Source organism: Bremia lactucae, linkage group LG11 (assembly GCF_004359215.1).
Source record: "Bremia lactucae strain SF5 linkage group LG11, whole genome shotgun sequence".
Taxonomy (NCBI): Eukaryota; Oomycota; class Peronosporomycetes; order Peronosporales; family Peronosporaceae; genus Bremia; species Bremia lactucae.
The window spans coordinates 1,531,068-1,553,859 of NC_090620.1; the positions used below are offsets into that span (position 1 = coordinate 1,531,068).

General features: G+C 46.4%; 4 protein-coding genes across 4 annotated transcripts; 2 read left to right on the top strand and 2 right to left on the bottom strand.

Annotated features, from left to right (window-relative positions):
- Positions 1–14,771: 14,771 nt before the first annotated feature.
- CCR75_004497 (uncharacterized protein) lies at positions 14,772–15,287 on the top strand (the record flags this gene model as incomplete). Its single annotated transcript, XM_067962583.1, has 1 exon — positions 14,772–15,287. The coding sequence occupies one exon, from the start codon at positions 14,772–14,774 to the stop codon at positions 15,285–15,287; it is 516 nt and encodes a 171-aa protein (XP_067817732.1).
- A 288-nt stretch (positions 15,288–15,575) lies between these two features.
- CCR75_004498 (uncharacterized protein) lies at positions 15,576–16,529 on the bottom strand (the record flags this gene model as incomplete). Its single annotated transcript, XM_067962584.1, has 1 exon — positions 15,576–16,529. The coding sequence occupies one exon, from the start codon at positions 16,527–16,529 to the stop codon at positions 15,576–15,578; it is 954 nt and encodes a 317-aa protein (XP_067817727.1).
- A 1,095-nt stretch (positions 16,530–17,624) lies between these two features.
- Positions 17,625–17,909, bottom strand: CCR75_004499 (uncharacterized protein; the record flags this gene model as incomplete). The annotated part of the gene is made up of 1 exon (XM_067962585.1): positions 17,625–17,909. One exon carries the CDS (start codon positions 17,907–17,909, stop codon positions 17,625–17,627), a length of 285 nt encoding a protein of 94 aa, XP_067817728.1.
- A 734-nt stretch (positions 17,910–18,643) lies between these two features.
- Positions 18,644–19,007, top strand: CCR75_004500 (uncharacterized protein; the record flags this gene model as incomplete). Its single annotated transcript, XM_067962586.1, is given in 2 exon segments — positions 18,644–18,769; positions 18,786–19,007. The coding sequence occupies 2 exon segments, from the start codon at positions 18,644–18,646 to the stop codon at positions 19,005–19,007; spliced, it is 348 nt and encodes a 115-aa protein (XP_067817821.1).
- Between the last annotated feature and the right edge of the window lie 3,785 nt (positions 19,008–22,792).

A 22,792-nucleotide genomic window follows, 5' to 3' on the forward strand; every position in this document is an offset into this window, starting at 1 on the left:
TAACGGGGCTCAATCGGATGGACACGATAATACCGTTCGCTACAGCATGTTTGGTTTCGACGTTGAGGATGATTCCTCATCGCCAGCACCGTCTCCCGTGCCATCTTCCGCACATATTTCTGTGCGTGGTGATGACGATGGCGTACTCTATCGTAATAAAAGTTCTTGTGGTACCCCTGCTTCAGTGTATACTACTCAGGGGAGTGCACACAATAAAATGTCTCGTCTTGCTTCTGAGAAAAAGCAGTGGCTTTTGCCCGAATGGCTAATCAGCTTTGTCTGAAGAGACTACTCCTCACAATAAATATCCCTTCTTTATTGCGACAAAGCTACATGGCCTCGATCACAGCGCGAAGAACTTTCGCGCTGAAGAAAAATTTAATCTGGATGCTTTTTTTAAGCATCGATGGTATTGTGGCAGCAACAAGCGAGATAAAAGCTCGTTAATGCAAGCCTTGAACGCATTTTTTTTCGCAATGTCAAAGGCATTGGACGCGAAGCCTGGCTTTAAACACTTATTGCGATTCGCGTTAAGCTTGAAAAACGAACTCCAACCGGTGCAAGATATAAACTGCCACGATTGCCTCGAAAGTTAAGACTTCCATGCCTCACGTGGAGTGATCCCTGTCGTGTTGTGTCGACAACAAGAAACGAGTGAAAGGGGATGTGTATTTCCTTTCTTCGCCCTGGTGAAGGGCTCGCATCTCTAACGAGATGCGCGATGCGATTGACGTTTTGCAATCGATTTACAGGCGCTAGGGGCGCGTGTTTTCCGATGGACCTTCTGATCCATCAGATGGGTCTCGTCATACTGACGGACGAGGCCCTCAACGTCAACAACCAGCTGGGAACGAGGCTTTTAGCTGTCACGTGAAAGTGGATGACCGCGCCAGCGAACAAGATAACTCGTTCGCTGCACCTACACATCACGATGGTTTAGAATACGTTCCACAAGAAAACGTTGACCAACGTGGGAATCCACCGATGGTTGTGGCGGAGGATGAAAAATTAGATTCGACCTGTGTGTCGGATCTAGAGTCGAAGATCGACAAACTCGACCACTATCTCCATGTATTCGAGAAGGGTCTTGATCACGAGCGCGGTAAGAGTCCACTCGTTAGAACAGACGGTGCAGGCTCACCGTATTGAACGGTTGGAAGACCGTTCAAAAAGTGCGTACTCAATTTTGGAGAACGAACGGAAGTATCACGCTCTTCGTGAGGAGCTTTTGTCAGCTCATCGCGATGTTGAGAAACTTCGGATTCGGCATGAGAATCTTCAGACTCAACATGATAGTCTGGTTCGTGATCACAAGAATCTTTTGGGGATCCTTGAAAGGTGTAGTCAGATCCGTCTGCGGAAGAAACCGCGTACAGATGTTACGGGCCGACCAACGTAAAACGTAGGATGCGTTCGCATCCTCCGTGGCTATTTTATTGTGTACGCATTGCCTCTGCGATGCAGTAAACGGAATGGCCATGAACTTGGGTTGTAGTATTCCATTAACGCACAGCCAGTTGCGAAATCTCTGGCGTCACAGACCACCACGAATGGTCTGTCTTGATCTGCCATCGTTAAGATGGGCGATTGCATCAAGCTTTGCTTGATAACTTCAAAGGAACGCTGACATTCAGCTTCCATAACCATTTCTCGTCTGTGTTCAAGAGAAGAGAGAGATAAACTGTCATCTCAGCATAATTGCGTGAGTACTTGTGCAAGTACGTCGCTAGCCCAAGGAACTTTCTAAGTCCCTGATATCGACTGGAACTAGCCAGTCGGTAATTGCCTTGATCTTTTCGGGATCAGGGCGCACGCCGTCTTTACCGACGATGCACCCAACAATAGGTATTTTGCGTGCAGCGAATACAGAGTTCTTGAAATTCGCGTACAACTTATGCTTTCGCATAAGTGTAAGAACCTGACGAACGTGAGTTTTATGAACATCCACGTCCGTCTTTTCGTCCATAGTTGGGCTATGGACGAATACATCGTCAAAATAACTCGGCGCGAACTCTCGCACCGGCCTCAGCAGATTCGTTACGCATCTGTTGAATGATGCAGGGGCGTTACTAAGCCCTATGGCATTACTAGCCATTACTAGAGCATCGTGTAGGGGGTGTTCACTGCTGTGTACGAGATGTCCCGTTCACGCATAAGAATCTGATAAAACCCATCCATCAGATCCATAGACGAAAAGATGATACTCTTAGATATACCTTCTATGATTACGTTTTTCCAGCTATCGGCGTTTGAGCCGGTACCGTTGCAGCATTCAATTTATTGAATGCGTGCTATCCGCCACCCTCCTGTGGCCTTTTGCACACACAAGGTTGGAGAGCTATGTGAGGAGGTTGACTCCCTTACACGGCCCGCTTTTAATCGATCGATACAGAATTTATCGATCGCAACTACATGTTTACGAGGCAGTAGCCAATGCTACATGACACAAAACTACGAGCCCGGTTTGCCCCGATCTCATGTCGAGTGCCTTTATCCTTAGGCAACCCACATGGTTTTGCTTCAGGGAATTTCATTCCTTAATTCGATCAAATCTATGTATGAAGGATTTGTCTTAAGTGACTTCCAGGATTGAGTAGTATATCTCTCAATTCGAGTCTTCACATCAAGGACTTTTACGTCCATCGATGAGCTGCTGAGAACCCGTTCGTCTCTGCTTAAAATTACCGCTGACCGAATATCGGTTGCTGCTCCATCGAACTTGCGCGGGTCCATCCGAATGGGCCACGGCTGATGCGGCCGGGCGGAGAGCATCTCAACTGTCCTGTTGGGAGCCTCCCTTCGAGCCTCCTCACGCCTGCAAATAAAATTTATAGTAATAAAATATTGATCACGTGGACTTCTTTTGCCTAAGCTCATTCTGAGTCTTAGTGTCAGACTCCGCCACACCATGGCTCTGTGCCTCGGACACCTCAAATTGCTCCAACTGAGCAACATGTTGCTCACCCCCTCCGCCAAGTGCTCTGCCACCTCCCGATGATGTTCAGAGAGCTGGGGCTCCTGAGCTCAATCGATATTGAGGCTCATCTTCACCGACACACCCACAGAGGCGGATCGTGGGAAGGACTACAAGTGCTACCAAGGGCAGGCAGGCGCTACTATAGCAGCCACGTTCTAAATACGCACACACCTTCAGGTACAGTGAGGTAGTTGGTGTGCGCCTAAGCGACCGCACCCAACAAATAGTACAAGCAGTAATCCAGCTTCATGTGCGGACTTGTTCACTAGGCAGTAGTTTTTGAGACTAATATAGATTTAATATGATCAAATATTTTTTTCCCAATCAATAGATACCATCTCTGTAGATGTGCATCTCTAACTGGTTGGCATACTTATTTTGAATACGTCGTCTCGCAGATGACATCAGTCCCAGACGTCATCCTATCTATTGTGAATGCACCTGTGTGCATCACATACACAACGGTGGATTACTATGTGAACCTCACGCGAGTAACAGGTCAATTACCGTTACACGAGATATTTGACCTTCCCGTTCAGTGAACTTTAGGGTGTGTAACATAAGGCAATTAGCCCGTTACAATGTCAGATGAGGACTTTAGACTCAGAGAGTTACTTAGTTCTATAAAAATTAAGAATTTAATAACTTATTAAGTTGAGCAACCTCGTAGAGAGTAGTGAACCCTAGTTCAAGGGACTCTGTGATTCGTAGAACCAAGTGGCAGCTAATGCACGAGAGTAAATACCATAGGAAGGCTGATTACTATCGCTGATCGAAGCGCAAGTCTCAAGAAGGCACTTGACACTTTCAGATCAAAACGGAAACTGAGTTTATTTGAATTTAGATATAAAACTTGCCCTAATTACATTTAAAATAGATTCTGTCCACAAGAATGATATCTGGTGGCGACCACTGGAATTACCAGTTATAAATGGGGTTTAATGATAGTGCTTATTTTAAATTAAGAAGAGGATAGTTGACCCATAACGTGAAATGAACGATATTACTAACCGAAGTGTACCCCATTACGCCCTTCCCGATCAGACTGTTGACACCGAGTGTCGACAATCGCACACATTTCCTCTTTGAGGTTGGATACTGAACAGCTAACCTTAAGGTTGTGCTTACGTCCTTTTGTCTTATGACACCCAAGCCAGTCTTACCCGACCCTTTCCGCTTTCGTGGATGATGAAGGGATGGTGCCTTTCAAGACTAACATTTTGTCTGAGGAAGAGGTAGGGAACCCAACACAAACACGTACCAGCGTGAAGACGAGTCTCGTAAAGCTCCCAATACGTTCCCAGAACGTGGTTAGCGGATGCTTAAACCGCCTTACGCGGAACATTGGGCCTGGGTCCAATAATATAACGAACCCGCTCAATAAAGAGCAAGAGCAGGCCAATTTAAAGGAGGTACGAGCTCGTCAAAGGACTGCGGCCCTTGCAAAGGTATACTTTTCACAGTGAGTATAGATTCACACCACTAAGTGTGGAAGCCATCGCCCCAAAAGGTTGCTGTTCGTAAGCTGCATACCTGGGCTGTTGGGCCCAAGACAATTACACCGAAGGAGCGTGCTGCCCTTAACGAGCGATACCTTATTCCCATGATTATGACGCCACGTCGCTATTGAGAGAGTCTTTCAAGTCAAGAACGTGGTGCTTATGTGGTCTTTATGAGGGAGTCTATATCAAAACGGGTCAGAATCCGAATACGAGAAAGCATTTGTAATATAGATCAATCGGTCCCATCTCCTTACAGATATATGGCCTTACAGACTCTTTTGATGTGGCTGACGTTCGTTTAGAACGATAACTCCACTGCGATTTTGCGATGTTGGAACTCTTGCGTGTGTGAGACCGTTCACAAAACGAGTTTGTGCTCCAGCGCTTTGGTGTCACAGCACCCACGCTGCGCAGAACGGCTTTAATGACGCGATTAATACGTTTAGTTTGACCATCGGTCTGCGGATGGTCCGCGGTGGACATGTACAGTCTGGTGCTAAGCACTGAAAATTGATTTCCAGAATTTACCTGTGAAACGGGGATCCCGATCAGAGGCAATCCCTACTGGCAAATCGTGTTGTCGAAACACGCGACCGATGAACAGCCTCGCTGTACCTTCACCACCAATGGTATCCGGCACAGCCGCTAAGTGAGCAAATTTGCTCGATTGGTCAACAAAGACCACTTTGCCAGTGATACCGGCTGAATCTTCGGTAGACCGAAAACAAATCCATACTAATGGATTCCAACACCCTGACGGTACGGGCAGACTTGCCAGTGGCGCAGCAGCATGCGCCGAGGGTTTAACCCCTTGGCAGGTTTCGCATGTGCGAACGTATGTGCTGACCTATTTGTAAAGTTTTAGTCACCAATAAAACTAACTTACAGCGCCGTAGGGCTTTATCTACCGAGGTGACCACCAAGGACAGTATCGTGTACCTCATAGAGGTTTCGGTACCTCAAACCCTCATCACGAAGAATGACGACGCACGGAGGATCCGCAGCGTCCGTGCAATAATGCATCAGGTCGTTATTGATAGAAAACTGATGTAATTTTGCACCCAAACGTGCCGACATATCGAAACTGATTCAGTGCTATTTAAAGCTCGTAGCAGAGCTGCACACTCTTCATCCTTGGCGTAAACCGATCGGATTAATTCAATAACAGGCGACATTATTATATTGAATGGGAGAACTCATAATCTGTCCGGCGTAATAACGCATCAGCAAAGCATTCTGCTTGCCAGGCTTATACTTCACCTCAAAGTTGTATTCGGCGAAAAAATTAAGCCAGTGGGCCATTCCCTTTGAGAGATGGGGTGCCTTAGTCGCAGTGCTTCATGACGCGTGATCGGTATAAATCACGAACGGCTTAGAGCCTAGCAGATGAACTCTAAATTTGACACGAGAATACTTCATAGCAAGTAACGCTTTGTCATGACTAGGTAGTTCTTTTCCGCAGCTTTGAACTGTCCACACTCGAACACAGTTACACGTTCACGCCCAGCAACATCTGTTTGTAACATAGCACTGCCAATGGCAAAATCCGATGCGTCACAGACGACACTGAAAGGCCAATTTGGATTTAGCAGTTACAGAACCGGGGCATGGATAAAAAAAAACTTATCTGCTTGCAAATCATCATGCTCTGTGCTAGTCGAGCAGCAGTCTTTATCCTTTTTAAAGAGATAAGATAATGGCCTAGCCATATGAACGTAATTTTCGCTATATTCGTGCGAATAATGAGCGAGACCCAACCACTTGCGCAAATCCTTTTGTTTTTAGGAACCGGCCAATCTGATATGGCTTTTACCTTAGCGGGATCCGCTCTAACGCGTCGCCCTCCAATAAAGAACCCTAAGAAAGGGATTTCTTCTGCGCCAAAAAGGCATTTAGATGCATTGACATACAATTTATTCGTGCGCATACACTCGAGCACTGCTTGAAAATGGTCGATATGGTTTATCACATCCGATCGACCCTGCTCCGCACGACTATGGACAAAAATTTCAGCAACTTAAGTCTGCGCATGACCTCTCTGTGGTCGGAACAGTTGCGTCACTAGACGGTCAAAAGTGGTCGAGGCATTGGAAAGCCTTTGTGGCATTACCAACCACTCCCATAGCATGCCGATTGGGGTGCTAACCGCTGTAAGTGGAATATCATTAGCTTGTATGAGCCGATGATAATAACCATCGACTGTAACGGAGTGTCGTTCCATAAATATTATTTCCTATGAGAGATTGATGAATTATTTATTCTATGAGAGGAAATATTATTGTGTGATAGACATTATTGTCTTTAGTAATTTTGACTTTTAGTTCCAATATTACCAAATGTGATAAGATTGACGCAATAAGACAATAGCTCTATCAATTGGTTATTTAAGTACAAATCAACCCCGCCAATCGTCATAAGACACCATTGTGCGGTACGCAGGTGGGCGTCATACATAGTTTGGTATTTATGTAATACAATCAGTTGTAGATAGAAGATCGTTACGTAGGAACTTAATATATTAATACAGTGTTACTTTCTCTCTAACTCAAAGCCTTAGAATTGGCCTTTGGTAGCTAGGAATTCCTAGCTACTTAGTGCCTCCCTTTGCACGTCATGTACGTGAAGTAGTCGAGGCGCACCACCTTCACTGTAATCAGTGTAGGTTGACTAGTACTGTTATCAGTACTAGCAAAGGGGCGCCCCGTTACACTAGGTAGCACTTTGAAGTTCGTTTAACGGCTCGCGCACTTTTTATTCAGGATGTCCATGTTGAATGAAGAAGGAGGGAGCTTTCAAGCACCTCAAGAAGGCTATCACGCGACGCGTGAAAGGTTTACTTATTTGAGTGATTTTGAATGGAAAGAGATCGAACGCATGAGCTCGGTCGTAGGTGGGGCAGCCGTTGGCACCATGCTGATCACTCTAAAGACAGATGAACAACATGCGGCTATAGCCGAGTTCGTACAACATGAACTCGACGGGGCCCAAGAAAAAGTATCAGTGCTTCACCAGCAAGGCTCTCAACACCCGAAGGTAATGAGAGAACAGGGTGCTCAACAGTTTGAACTGTTGTGACAGATGCTGCTTGCGGGCCGACGCTTCCGCGTCGACCCGAAAGCGTAAAGATAGAAATCTTTAAGTTTAGGGCAGTCGAAGGCGAATTCCTTCTCCGGCTCGAACTAGAGTCGCTCAACCAAGCGATCTCTACAGCGGTACAGGAGGACTTCAGTCTACAGGCTTTCGTCCACTCCGAAGCTTATCGTCCTCCGAGACGACGAGAAAATGGAGGTCCAGAGCCAATTGACGTCTACTATGTGGTGTGCAAGAAACCTCGCTATTCAAGTCACAAGCGATTGCAAAACTGCAATAGCTGTCAAAAGAATGGCCACTACGCCTATGAGTGTAGTGCCCTACACCCAGTGCCATGAAAAACCGAGCAAAACGATCGCCCCCGCTAGAAGCATCGGAGGACCTGGATCCGACGCTGTTGCGAAATCGCAACGACGAGGCGAATCGTCAAAAAACGGTCGGGTTCAGTATGTGCGGGGTGCCCTACTGATCCAGCAACGTCAAACGAATTTGCAGGCCTTTTGACGAAAGTTATTCCTCACACACAAACATTGTGTGTAACTGCCCCAGCGGATGATAATAACCTAATCACCCTAAAATTAAGATAGTCAAATTATATGCCACTTATGTCCCAAGTCGATTGTGAGGCGTCTACTAAATTTATTAGAAGCCGATCGCTAGAAGATCGCAGAATCGAATTTATTGAGCGCGATATCCCTCTTACGAAGATGAAAGTACGCCTAGCAACAGGCGCATCTGTAACAGTAACAAAACGTGTAGTTGGTATCCAATACACAAATAGTACAATGGTGATTTGATCGTACTAGATTTGGATGAAAAATTTAATGTCATCCTTGGATTACCATGGCTCAGAAAATACGTGATATGTATAAGTTGGCAGCATCTAGCCGTGATGATGCCTGTCTCTTGTTCACCTGATGGCCAACTGATGAACGTCTTGGAGCCGTCCACAAATTGTGGATGTCCTACGAGTGAGTGCGATGGCCTCACTTGTGGTTCGGTCGTTATTATGACAGCACAAGACCTCAGTGTGAATGCTCAACAAACTTTGGAGTTAGATCCGGCCGGCTGTGCACAAGCAAAGGCAGCGTCGAAGTTCGAACACTCAAATAAGTCAAGTAGTACGAAACAAGGATGCTTGCTTTGATAGCAACTTCCAAGAAATTCTTAGCGCCTGCCTATAAGAGACACTGCGAAAGTCCTAGATCGACTGGAGATTCGATCGTAGAGGATCTCGATATGGGTGCCCAACCACAGAAAGAGGCAGTTGGGGAGGATACTTTGAGATTAAAACTTGAGGGAATAAGTCCCTAAATATCTGCGGGGATAAGTCCCCAGAAACCTGTGGTCCAAGGTTATCAGGTACCTTTGGAAATAACCTCCAAAGAGGAAATGAGGCATTAAATATCGTGGTAAACAACGGATCAAGTGTAGGCGCTTATACACTTGATCTGATAGCGCCTCCGAAGTTAGCTTTGGAGATAACTTAATTGCCAGCGCTAGAACCGAAACGGTTCTTGCGTGATCTGCGTGCTTGTAACAGATGACAACTACGTGGCCGATATTCGGTCGGCAATACTATTTACTGAGAACGAACGGGTTATCAGCAGCTCATCGATGGACAAAAGTGTCCTCGATGAGAAGACTCGGATGGAACGTTTTACGTCCCAATCCTGGAAGAATTCGAAGACAAATCCTTAATATAAATATTGATCGAATTGAAGGATGTATTTCCTGAGTCCGTACCGAGCGAGTTGCCTAAGCATAAAGGCACTCGACACGGAATCGACATACTGTGAGATGAAGCAGTGTCTATTGCCTCGTGAACAAGTTTATGCGATTGATGAATTCTTTGCCAATTATTAGCGGCCGGTCATGTGAGAAAACTAAATTTTTCACAACGCTCTTCAAACTTTTGTGTGCGTAAAGCAACAGGGGGATGGCGGATAGTGCATGGATTCATAAATTGAACGCTGCAATTATACCAGCTTAAACGCTAATACCACGAAAAGACGTAATCATTGATGGTATGTCAAAGAGCGCTATCTTTTCGTCAATGGGAAGGATGAATAGATTCTATTAGATCCTGATGCAGGAACAAAATATTTCCTTCAAAGCAGTACGCACCCCAAGCGGTATGCTATGGGAGTGGCTAGTCATGCCACAGGGACTTGGTAATGCCCCTGCGACATTTAGCAGATGTGTAACCAATCTGTTCAGATTGGTGCAGGATTTTGCACCGAGCTAATTTGATGACGTCTTCGTTCATACCAGAGCCATGAACGGATAGTCGGGGACGTTGAAGTACATCGTACCCACGTCCAAAACGTTCTTACACTTATGCGTAAGCACAAGCTGTATGCAAATCTCAAGAAGTGTATATTCGCTGCATGCGATTACCACTTCTTAGGTGCATCGTGGGAAAACACGGTGTACGCCCGGGTCCAGAAAATATTACGGTGATCACCGATTGGTCAGCGCCAGTCGATGTAAAATGGACTTAAAAAGTTCCTTGGCTTAGCGGCGTACCTGCACAAGGTCTCACACAATTACGCCGATATTTAAGTACATCTTTCTTCTTTGTTGAAGAAAGTGTAAAGTGGTCAAGGAACGCTGATTGTCAGCAATCCTTTGAGGGTATCAAGCAAAGCTTGATGCAATCGCCAATCCTGGCGATTTGGACTAAGAAGACCATTTCATGTGGTCTGTGACGCCAGTGATTTTGCAATCGGCTGTGCGTTAATGCAATATGACACAGACGGCGCAGAGCGCGTCGTCTGTTATCAATCGCGTCAGCTTCAGCCAGCTGAACGCAACCATTCCGTGCATGACAAGGAGCTCCTTGCCATGAAATACGCACTGGCTAATGTTAGGGGCTTTCTCTTGGGAGATGGACTTCTCATTGTATATACGGACCATGCGTCTTTACGCGCGGCCATAAAACAGTCCACACCTCTCGCAAAGAATTGACGTCGCTGTCCACATCACACAATTCGATTGATGACGGGCTCTTTTCCGATGGTCGTCGACAAGTGCCTATAATCGACCAGGTCGCAACAAATTCGAGTCCTCTGATGTATTAAATGAACAAGAGATACTTGAAGGATTAAGAAAAGAAACGCTTGCTGTCACGAATGAACCTCCCTCAGTTGTTATTTAGAAAGCGGTAATGAGTAAGGTGGCGACTTATTTGCGACTATTGAAGTTAAGAATATGAAGCAGCCTTCTCAGTAGAATTTTAAGGATCGGCGTAGAAAAATACAGCGACTTGTTTGCGACTCCCGTAAACTTTTTTAGGCCCTTGTTTTCGCGTATTTACCACAAGGAAACGGTGTCGATTTTTACTAGCGAAAGGTGTTCATTACATTAATTGTAGCGGATGCTGTAATTAAATATCCTACGTTAGCAATGGAATCCTGAGCGAAACGGATTTGATTTTCGAGTTAGCAGAAATTCTTCTGCTGACTCATTTGTTTTGTCTGTTTCAGTACGCTTTGTGCGTACTGCCATGATTTCGCAACAGCGTCTGATCCGCGTCCTCAGCAGCTCCTAGCGAGAACTCGGTCTTTTTGATCAAAGGTTTTAGGCACTGGCCTTGGGGCACTATACTCATAGGCGTCGTGGCGCGTCTTTTAATAATAATTCAAATTTGTAATCGCTTGTAACTAAAAGAACCTCGCCATTAGAGGAAGGTGAAGTCGTGACAAGGTTTCCGTAGGTGAACCTGCGGAAGGATCATTACCACACCTAAGAAATTTCCTGTTGCCAAGATCACAAAGCAAAGCCACGCAGTGGTCATCCGGTGTAATGGGGCACGCATCGGTTGGAGAACCGTTGTTGTGGTACAATCACTTTATGGGTAAAATACCCTTTTAATTAATTTAAAGTATCAGTAAAAATTGGCCTTTCCGTGTCGTCTGTTTCGCATCGGATTTTGCCATTGGCAGTGCTCTGTTACAAACAGATGTTGATGAGCATGAACGTGTTATTGCATTTGACTCTAGACAGCTTAAAGCTGCGTAAAAGAACTACCCAACAAGCGAGCCAGGGCGGGACATGTGCTTAGGAGCAAATCGCCTCACTGCAGCCCGACCTTTTGTGTGCGTAAAGCCACAGTTGGATGGCGCGTGGTTTATGCTTACAATAAGCTGAACACGGCGACCATACCGGCGCAATCGCCTAAATGAACCAAGTCTGCAAGCGGTTTAACAAAAGCTGCACTCAGCAGCTCGGGCTGTAGTTAACTAAATCGATTCCAGCCTTGGATATTTTCTGTCGTTTTCCAGCGGTTTTGATCGAATTTGTTCATTAGCCGTCGAGATGGTTGTCTTTCTTCGCGAAGTATAATTTCATCGTGGAATATAAACTAGGACCACCAAATGTCGTCGTTAATGCCCTTTCGCGCCAGCTCGATTTTGAGCCGGTTGCGCAAATCAACGGTGAGCATAAGGTCCCTGTTACGACAATTTTTTTTCGTCGTCAACATTACTTGACGACGTTAAAAAAGCTTATCAAGAAGATAAGGCTCTTAAAGGGCTAATGGATTACCTTAGAAATCCATCTTAACAATCCTTGAAAAGGATTGTCGAAATTGTATCGATCTCAACAGATCGATATACAACACGCAATGGTTATTGTATTATACAGCCATTGCTGGCGACACACCTCGTGTCATCATCCCCATCTATAATGATTTGCGTTTACGCATCATGTATTAGTCTCACGATGCATCAAAAAGTGGGCATCGTGGACGTGAGAAGACTTATCGCACGAAAAGTCGCGACTTACTCCGCCATAACCATTGGTGGTTTCCCACGGTGGTCAACGTTTCCTTGTAGAACGAATTCTAAACCACCGTGATGTGAAGGGACAGCGGATAAGTATCTTGTTCGCTGGCGCGGTTATCCACCTTCACATGAAAGCTGGGAGCCTCGTTCTCAGCTGGTTGTTGACGTTGAGGGCCTCGTCCGTCAGTATGACGAGACCTATTTGATGGATCAAAAGGTCCATCGGAAAACACGCGCCCTTGGCGCTTGTAAATCGATTGCAAAACGTCAATCGCATCGCGCATCTCGATAGAGATGCGAGCCCTTCACCAGGGCGAAGAAAGGAAATACACATCTTCTTTCACTCGTTTCGTGTTGTCAACACAACACGGGCAGGGATCACCCCACGTGAGGCATGGAAGTCCTGCCTCATCTGACAACCGATGCCGTTTATACCTTGCACCGGTTGGAGTTCGTTTATGAAACTTAACGCGAATCGCGTTAAGTCTTTGAAGCCAGGCTTTGCGTCCAATGTCTTTGACATTGCGATAGAACGTGCTCTAGGCTTACATAAGCGAGACTTTATCTCGCGTGTTGTTGCCACTATACCATCGATGTTTAAAAAAAGCATCGAGATAAAACTCTTCTTCAGCGTGAAAGTTCTTCGCGCTGGGATCAAGGCCATGGAGCTTTGTCGCAATAAATAAGGGATATTTATTGTGAGAAGTAGTGTCTCCAGACAAGCTATTGATTAGCTGTTCGGGCTAAAGCCACGGCTTCTTCTCAGGGGCAAGACGAGACATTTTAGTGTCTACAATCCTCTGAGTGGTGCCCACTTAAGCAAAGGTACCACAAATTATTTTATTCAGAGACTTACGCCATCGTCATCACCACGCACAGAAATATGTGTGGGTGACGGCACGGGAGAAGGAGCTGGCGATCAAGAACCATTCTAATCGTCGGAACCGAACATGCTGTTGCGAATGCTACAAGCACGTCTATCCGAATGAGCCCCCTCATTCGAAGTCTCAAAGTCAGCCGCCTGGCGATGACCTGCCGAGTGTTCTGCTCTCCCCGAGTCGGCCACGGAGGGGTCGCATTCACGTGGTGTATCACCACGTGCACCCGCAACATTTAGAGTTGCAGGAGACGATGACCGTAAGGCAGACGGAACAACTACCGCAAGAGACAATAATGCGTCGTCCGCAGCTGCATGAACCGCAGCAGGCGCCACACTTTTCGCATACCGCATGGACTTGTTAGCCATGCGATAGAATTAAAAATGAATGATGGTTCTGACCAATCAACATCGTTTTTAAATTAAGTGGTCTTATAGTGACCACTTTATCCAATGACAGTCAGAGTGATTGTCGTTTAGGGAGGAGTGATGTAACGGGGTGTATCGTTACATGAAATTAACACTTAAAGGTTGATGATTAATATATTATCTAAAAGGTTGATAATATTTGGAGAATAAAGAGAAAATTGCTTTACATTCGTAAAGCTTATTCATTGGCAGATATAGACCATTATATCTACTTGCTCCGCGGTCCAGTCAGCACTGGAGCACGTCGTAATGCGGCCACGCTCTACTTAAGCACACATGCGCAAAGAGAGAGACAGATATGACTTTATTACATGTTTTGTATTAGTTAATAATTAAGTTATTAGTAAATAGATAGAAACAGAAGAACTCATTTATATAAGATACAGTTTTCTTTTAACCCTCTCTAAAGTAAGTTTCTTAAAGAGAGTTTTCCTCTGCACGTACTAGTGTACGTGATGTGACGTGAGGCACCACTCGTCCTGAGGCAGTGCGAAGTGGACTTGCACTGAAGCAGTACAAGTCAATAGTGCCCCGTTACATGCCTGGATTGCTTCTCGTACACTGACATGTAGGTTACAAGTAGCTCAGAAGTCTTACCTACTAGAGGTCAATTATAACGCTTTAGTACAGAGAAAAGGTAAAATTGTGTTAATACATCAAGTTCTTTCGTAACGATATTGTATATACTGGCTTTAATATTCTCATAAATATCTATGTAAAGCGCCCTTTGCGCACCGCCTCATCGTGTCTTGTAAGGATTGGTGGGGTTTATTTAAATTTAAATTAAGCAACAAACAAAACTTGTCTTATTGCGTTAATATTACCAAATTTGGTAATATTGGAGTTATTTAGTCAAATTTAATAAAATATAATATTTTTGTACTATAGGAAATAATACTATGTATCGGTACACCCGTCACAACTGAGGCATTTAAGTCGATGGATGCCAATCATAGAAAAAACGATAATATTTGAAATTTAGAAAGCCCGCTTCTCGATATTTAGGTTGGCTTAAAATCGCTGATTGTGAGCACACAAAGAAAACTCAGTCTTACCCTTATTCCAGAATTCCCCTCAACCCCACGAATTTACTCTCGAAGCAATCAAATATGTCGTTCAACCCCGAAACGACTCAAACTCAAACGACCACTAAGAAGAGAGTAACCTCGACCACAAACAATGCTTATGTGTACACGTCTACGTCAGGAGAGGAGACAAAACTGGATCTCAAAGACGGTGCCAACACGCGCCCTCACGCGCGCAAGGTGAAAGGCTCCATCATCACCTCGAACTTCACGCAGAGCTCTAGTATTTTTGTCTTCGAGTATACGTCGGAGGGAGTGGGTGCATTAGAGCCCACCGAGATTTTTGTGCCATACATACACTTTCCTGGAGGCTACCGCGTGACAGCGTCAGACGGCCACTGCACTATTGAGAAGCATGAGGGTTACGACATTGTCAAGCACGAGCATGGTAGCCATGCACGCAAGCACCGCTTGGTTGTGGAGAAATCAAAGAAGGTGGCTGCTCGTTATTCGTGGTTTGCATGGACGGGGCACAGCAACATCCCCGTGTACGTGGCGCTGGGTATCGCTATTGTCGCTCCGTACCTATCGTTTAAGTGACTAGAGGAGAAGCTGCGATACCGTTAAAGTATCTTGCTCGAGTGGTTGGCCGATTTAATACAGTCCAATAATTGTTTGTAACTCTTGCTTGTCGATACATTTATGGAATTCATCACTTTTCTATTTGTACGCTAATCATTATTTTTAAAGTTTTAAGACTGTCGACAAATATAGCTACAATGACCGGCAAAATGAAGCTGTTCTCAAGAATCCTACACTATGGGTCAGTAAAGTTAAATTGGCAATGGAAGTGTGCCGACGTTACTATCGCTTTAGGTCTCTGCTACCTTACAATTGATCATCCATGAACCATTCCACGTGTGTCAGGACTCCTGCAGCATGTGGGCACTGTAAGCCACCGTCATCCCCCACCATGTCCACATCCACTCGAGACTTGTCAACCACACTCATTGTCTCTCCGTAAATTCGTGGCACTTGCTGATACAGCCGACTCGATCTCTCCGTAGAAGTCTGACATCTTTTATAATCATGTGCCTTGGCTTCTATCTCGTCTTCCACAATGTCTTCATTCTCGTGATACCACATTCGTTTCTCTGCCATCGATAATTTCTTAAATTCTTGAGGCGTCAGCGCAAAATACCCTGGCAATCGTTGCGTAGTCGGCACATTGATCGATCTCGGGGGTTTATAAATCACAATTTCATTTCCCTCCCGTGCAGCACCATTTGAATGACCTACCACAGCGACAGAATGACGGTATATTCTGTCTAGAGATCGTCCGGCCAAGTAGGTGCACAGATCTTTACCATGATTAATGTCGTTATAGACAATTAACTCTGTAGCGTCTTCCGTAAACTCCATCACCTCGTCACTGTCGGTTTCGCTTCTGTATTCAAAAGACGATGTCTTCCGTCCGATTTCATCGAGCTTCACAATCCTCGCCCCATTGTTCTCATTTGGTCTCGCCCACTCCATCGAAAGACGCGATGCGTTGCTATCAATGCATCTGCTTCTTTTGCTATCTTCGCGCATAATTTGGCTGCTTGGGTTATGCAGACATAGACTCTCCAATTGCTCTGTCAACGTTCGCTGCCTCTTTTTAGATGCCGGGCTACGTCCTAAAGACGATCGGAACGTCGACGATAGGAGCAAAGGCGAACCGAATCCTGAGCCACGGTGCTGGAAATAGTTGTACGAGTTCTGTCTCATTGTGCGCGAGTCCAACTCTTCGATCTCGACAGCTAGTGAGTCATCGCGTCTTCGACGAATTCCGTGCGGCATTGTAGATACTTTGAGTTTGTATTTGTCGATGCTCTTTCTAATTGCGAATTGCGTGTCGATTTCATGACAGAAATTGTTTTGCTCGAATATGGAGAAAGCAAATGATAAATTTTCCAAATCTGTTTCTTACTTACTTATCCCTCGGATATGCTGGTCTCGAGCTCACTTTATTGTGACGGGCGACAGTTGCCCTAATGACACACAGTCCCCGTTATAAGTACACTTGGTGTTCTTAGGGGGATTGTCAATTACATAAATGAAGTAATTAGACCCAGCACTCGGGTGTGGTTCACATTTGTGACCAACCCTTGTGTATGTGATGCGGGATGACGCCTAGCGTCATCCGTTACGCGACATATCTAGAAAGATATGCTCGCAATACATTTTGGTGTTATCTATAGAGATGAAGTTTTGATTGGTAAAAATAGGTATTTATATTTAATGTAGTAAGTGCGCACGAGGAGCACCTGCGGGCTGCCAATGTTGCACGGAATTATCTTGTCAAAAGGAAGGGATTTGTCACCGCGAGCCAACGCTTTTCGTACTCGATAGAGCGCAGCACTAGCGCTCCATGCACCGCATATGCAGCGACACTTTACTAGAGTACTTAGTGCGTTGGGTGAGGTCGCTAAGGCGCCCACCACAACTACCTCACTGCACGCAAGAGAAGTTGGTCTAACCGCTTCCTTGCGTGGCCGCATTACGACGTGCCCGCTTACACTACATATCAGCGAATATAAAATGGAAACGTACCTATGATTAAGCCTATTCACAGCCGTGTGTGTCGCCTAAATTCTCAAGAAATTAGATATTACAGGATATCTGATGATGTCGCTGGCTAAATTGTGGCTCTCACACGGTCCTTTGCGATCGGAATTATAAGGCCTAAGCAGCCCTTCGTAGAGCGCTTATTAGGTTTTCATATGCTGGCAAGCTTTTGTGGATTCATAGGACTCACATTCCTGAAACCCCTTCTCCGGTAGATACCCACCCCTTCAAGCGTCGGTAGTAGCGTACCAGCTAAGTCCAGGAGGCACACAGGGGCGCCTAAGCGCATAGCATGTATATTAACTTCTTAAATACATGCCTCATTAGCTAACCATCCAAAAGCAAGCTCAAGTTAAGCACAGCCGGCATCTCAGCGCTACAAGATGTCGACTTTCGGATGATTGATAAAAACATCGGATGACGCCCGCGTTCATCACCGCACCAGAGCATCAAGACTAATTGAATGAAAAAATGCGTCGCCAATCCGCTGGCAAGGCCAGCGGGAGCAGTGTGAGTGGCTCTTCGCGAGCGCTGCTCTGCAACAGGCGAGCAGTTTGACACCACCGCAGTGAGTACCAGGGGCTCCATCGATGCGGAATTGCTCAACAACATGGCGCTATATGTCCTTGGCAGGGATGTAGAGAGGCTTATCGACACCGACATTATGCAAGAAATCAATCGGCGTTGCAGCACGGTGAAGAATATTTCTCACCCGAACGGTGAGGCTCCTTTTGCAAAAAACTGCGAAAGGACAGCCCGGTCTTGAAGTATTTTGCTTGCTTTAACAAGATCGTGGGCTACCATGGGCTCCAACAAGTGATGTGACACACCAAAGTCAAAGATCTCTATGCGGGGATGCGATAGTGCAGACGAAGAACAGGACCAAGATCCTGATTGATAGCCCTCGCGCGCACAATAGTGAAGCGTGGCATTATGCGCCTGGTCACCCTCGAGTGACGCAAGGCCAAGGCGGATGAAGGACCTCTATATATATATATACCTATTTCTGGAACTTGCTTATGCGCAACATAACTACTTCCGGATCACAATAGAGGATGAACCAAAGCAGACTAACAGTATTTTATGGGTTCCATGAAAGGCGATGACACGTCTCGACCGTCAAAGCAGCACCCACTGAACAAGCAACTTCCGCACCATCCCGCGATGGCTCTCCTCACTGGGTGTCTAGGTGTCCAACATCATTTAGCGACCAGAAGGATGAAGCTGAACGAGCCATGCGAAAGCGCATGGCAGCACGTGCCTCAGCAAAGCGCGCCAAACCTAACAGCTATCAGCGGTCCTAACGAATAATTTGGAGATCTAAATGTGCGCTGACTCGGGTTCGGATGCAACTCTCATTCCCCGCAGGCCTTTCACTTGATACGAACGTGACCATCACCCTTCACTCTGTTAGTGTGGAGGTAATTGATTGTCCACTGGTCTACCGCGAGCGAGTGACATTGGACGTCCAAGTACGTACTGCTGAAGGACCCGTCAAAATCAGGGGTATTTGATTGTCTCGTCCTGGGCGAAGAAGAAAACCAATTCATTATTGGCAATAATGTACTCAGCAGTCTTGGTATCAATGTTGGAGCCATGATCGCTAAGCTAGCAGAGGGACCAGCCATGAAGCCATCGATACAGATGGTGATGATCTTACCCCCAATGTTGCTGTTTGAGTTGGTGTCGATGTCAATTCGGACTTTCTAAATCTTTTATCTTGATTGGAGCACGCAGCACTGTTGTAATAGGGTGAGAATTGTAGCCTCACGCATGAATAATATGAGCTCACCGTCAAACACTGAGATATTTGGCGGAACCAAATGAGCTACGATCCGCCTGCAACGGTAAAACTCCTCTTGGTAAAGTTTTAAGTCGACGTCACGCCTGTAATTCCAAAGCCAGGCGTATCAAAAACAATATAGTGATTATCTGCATTCCCACTTCGTCGAACTAAAGCGGCTGCACTCAGCAACATCTTTAGCGACCAGGATATGCACCTACCGGGTGACATCACACGGCGCTTGACATGCCACCTAAAAGGAGCAAAGCTGATGGGTGCCTGCAAAGACACACACAATCACGCACGAAGCGCACACGCAGCGGTAAAACGCTGCCGGCGCCTAGTGCCACAGTTACAACGCCGCAGACGCCGCTGCCGCGCTGTTAATTGGGCTGAACGATCCATTCCACTTGCACAGTGAGGATGTTGATCTCTCGCTCATTATTGACTACAAATAAGAGTCGACACCGCTGCCGTCACCTCATAGTAGTGAAAGCACAACGAGCTAATGGGAATGGGTGATGGCGCTATATTGCCCATCCAGATTTCACCCATTGCTTCTTTCATGGGGACTCTCAACGTTGCGAAGGCTAACTTGCCTATCGTCAATACAGCGACTGTTTCGTTGTCTGCGCTAGATGGCACAGCGACCATTCAGGAGAGTGCTGCCCATAAAGGTGCATCTGCTTCTCAGTTGAGTAAAATTAATTTACCTGTCATTTAGACCATCATACACTGGGTATGACGCAAAATTGCCCGAGCTTAAAGCGTCACCGACGGAACGTGACCGTGTCCAGTCGGTTCACAATTTAGCGTATTGAACCCGGCTATGCGAGTGGTGCCATACAACTTATTCCACCTCCACCCGAATGGCCTCGTTCGGATGGAACTAGGGCGTAGCTCCTAGAGCGCGCCACTAAAGACGCTCATAATTATTATGGCGTCTACTATTCGGGGGAGGCTCAAGGGGATCACTTGGCCGTGTTTCCCCGATCCCGGTCGTGTTTTATTCGAATGAATCAACCGACCATTACGAAGCGGAATTCCTGCGCCGCTTTCAGCTGTTTTCCAGTGTGGCCAAAAAACGGCCGCAGCGAATCAACTTGCCTCGCTTACGTGTAAGAAAATTCATGAATGGCACCGTACGCCCTGTTTCTTCTAATCACGATACTCCTGCTGACCCATTCGGAACTAGCTGAGTGATAAATGGTCCTCCTTCTCTAGGCAGACACCAGGTCCGGTACGTCGACGCGCAAGGCGTTGACAAATCCCCAAGAGTCAAAACGCTTTGGATATCCTCACCACTGGACGAGGATCTGAAGCTTTTGCTGCACGGAGCGGTGGGCAACCAACCTTCCAACTAGGAAGCGTTGGTTCCCAGCAGCATCCATCAGTGCAGGCGGCGACCGATACGACTGGCGACTCACCCACCTACTTGCGGCAGCCTATCCCGCTTCCGTTCGGTCGCAGTCGATGAGTGAACAACTGATCGGGGATCTCGAAATTACTTCGGATCTCCACGACGCCTGCGCGAAGGATCCACAGGGTTACAAAAGGCTAAAACTTCGACTGGACCTTTTGGAAAAGCTGAAGCCGAGGTATTCGCGTTACGCGCGTGATATCCCTCGCTTGCCAAGTCCGAATCGTGGTGGGAGGAGTCATTCGGCTAGAAGCGTTTCATTTCCCCGTCATCCCCACCAGATCGACACTCGACTCCCAGTCGACGTCACCATCGGTCTCCTTAGACGGATGGGGTATGTGATCTCTTCTGGATCAACATGCCGTTTCAGACGACCCACGTAAAAGACGGGGTGCGTCTTCATAAACGGAGAGAGTGTGAGCCTATAATAAAGGTCTCCAACCTCCTCGCCCACCGAAAGCGGCCCAATGAAACGCGACAATAATTCGTGGTACCTCCAGGAAGTACAGAAACTGTATTTTTAGGTAAGATAGCAGTACTTGATAGTACATTTTCACCTACTCTAAGTGTTCATTATTTTGCGAGAATTCTGGTATGCATATTGATTTTGCTTGTCCTGTGCGCTTGCCATCGCGTCACGGACTTTTCATGTGATGGCTAATCGCTCATCTACGAAGCATTGAGCCTCGCTCACGCTTTTAGCATCATACTCGCCTATGCCACCGCTGGAAGGTAGGTCATAGGACGTAGTTGTCAATAACGAAACATCTTTACAGCTTAGGAGCACATGCATTCCTTACCGTGACTCCATACTAACCACTTCTAAACTGGCAGGGTACCTAGGGCAAGTTTCGGTCGTTCACATGATACCCTCACAATTCATCGTCATGTTGACAAACCTATGTCCCTCTTTCGCACCGAACGTAGTGAGGGCCCCTCCCCCACAAAGACTCGGGCTGCGCACAAACGAGACTGTCGTTTGAGGATGGCGGAATCCATTAATATAGAGTGGCGTATCACCCGTAACTGTGTGGATACTGTTATTTATAGCGAACTTTTCGAAGAGCAGTTGTTTTCTCCATTCTTTGGAGTCGCAACCGTGCGCAATACATCCGCCATGACCCGATTAGCACGTTCCGTTTGGCCATCGGTCTGGGGACGATCGGCTATAAACGTGTGAAGCTTGCTACCCAGCAGCTCAAACACATGTTCTTAAAAAAATGACGTAAAATGTGGATCTCGGTCCGATACTATGGACTCGGGCATCCCCTGTAATCGGTACACCTGATGCAGAAACAAGAGAGCTGCTTCCATGCCCGTGATTGTGGAGCTACTTGCTCGGTCTGTCTACAAAGACGACGAGCCCCGTCCGACTCTTACGGTCAGGCGGCATGCCAAACATGAAATCCAGAATGACCGACTCCCAACAATCCGTTGGAATCGGCAGCGGCTTTGATGGCGCACTGCTGGACGTTGCAGTCTTTACGCGCTGACACTGTTCGCAGGAGCGAATATAGTTGACCACACATCGATATAGTTGTGCAAAACACAGTGAGCAACAGTGAGCACACGCATGATGAGGTGATCTGCGTCCGCCATCCGTCCTCTCTACTAGGATGGGCGATCCATCTGCCGGAATGGGACCAGGTCGGCTTGACGAACGCTTCTGATGCGTGACGATCTCCTTTATCGACGTGTTGGACAAACCCCAGTATTTGGAGCGGGAGGAGTGGTGAGAGCTGTGGTTCGCTGCGCAACCGCATAGCGTAGGCAGTGGCATTCACAGGCTGGGGTGGGGCAATTAAACGAGAAACAAAGTCAGCGAATGCATTAAGCTTACCGCTGATATGTTCAATCTAGTATCGGTTAACTCCGAGTTTGGAAATGGCCATAGCCACCTTTTGCCGTTCTTCAAGAAAAGGCGGAGTCGATGGACATCTCCATCTGCTTAATCCAAAAAGGGAGATTTTCTCCCTCTTTCCCTCAAATGTCTTTAGAGTGACAACTAGAGGGATATCCTTTGGCTCTGAATCAGGGTTGGCATCGATGCCGCAAGGTGATCTTGTACCTGGACGATCACGGAGGATTCATATCGCATGAAGACTCGAAGCCTTGCATGCAGGACCTCTGGTCCCTGGGATTTAGTGACTCTACATGTTCAAGCCCAAATAAAGGTTTGTGCTTGTCATAAGCTGCGCATTGCGCCTCTAAAAGTTCTGAAAACGTTTCTATTTGAGAGTGAAGGCTTAGTCTTTTAAAAGACTTATGCGTTGAGTGAGTACGAGTGCTATC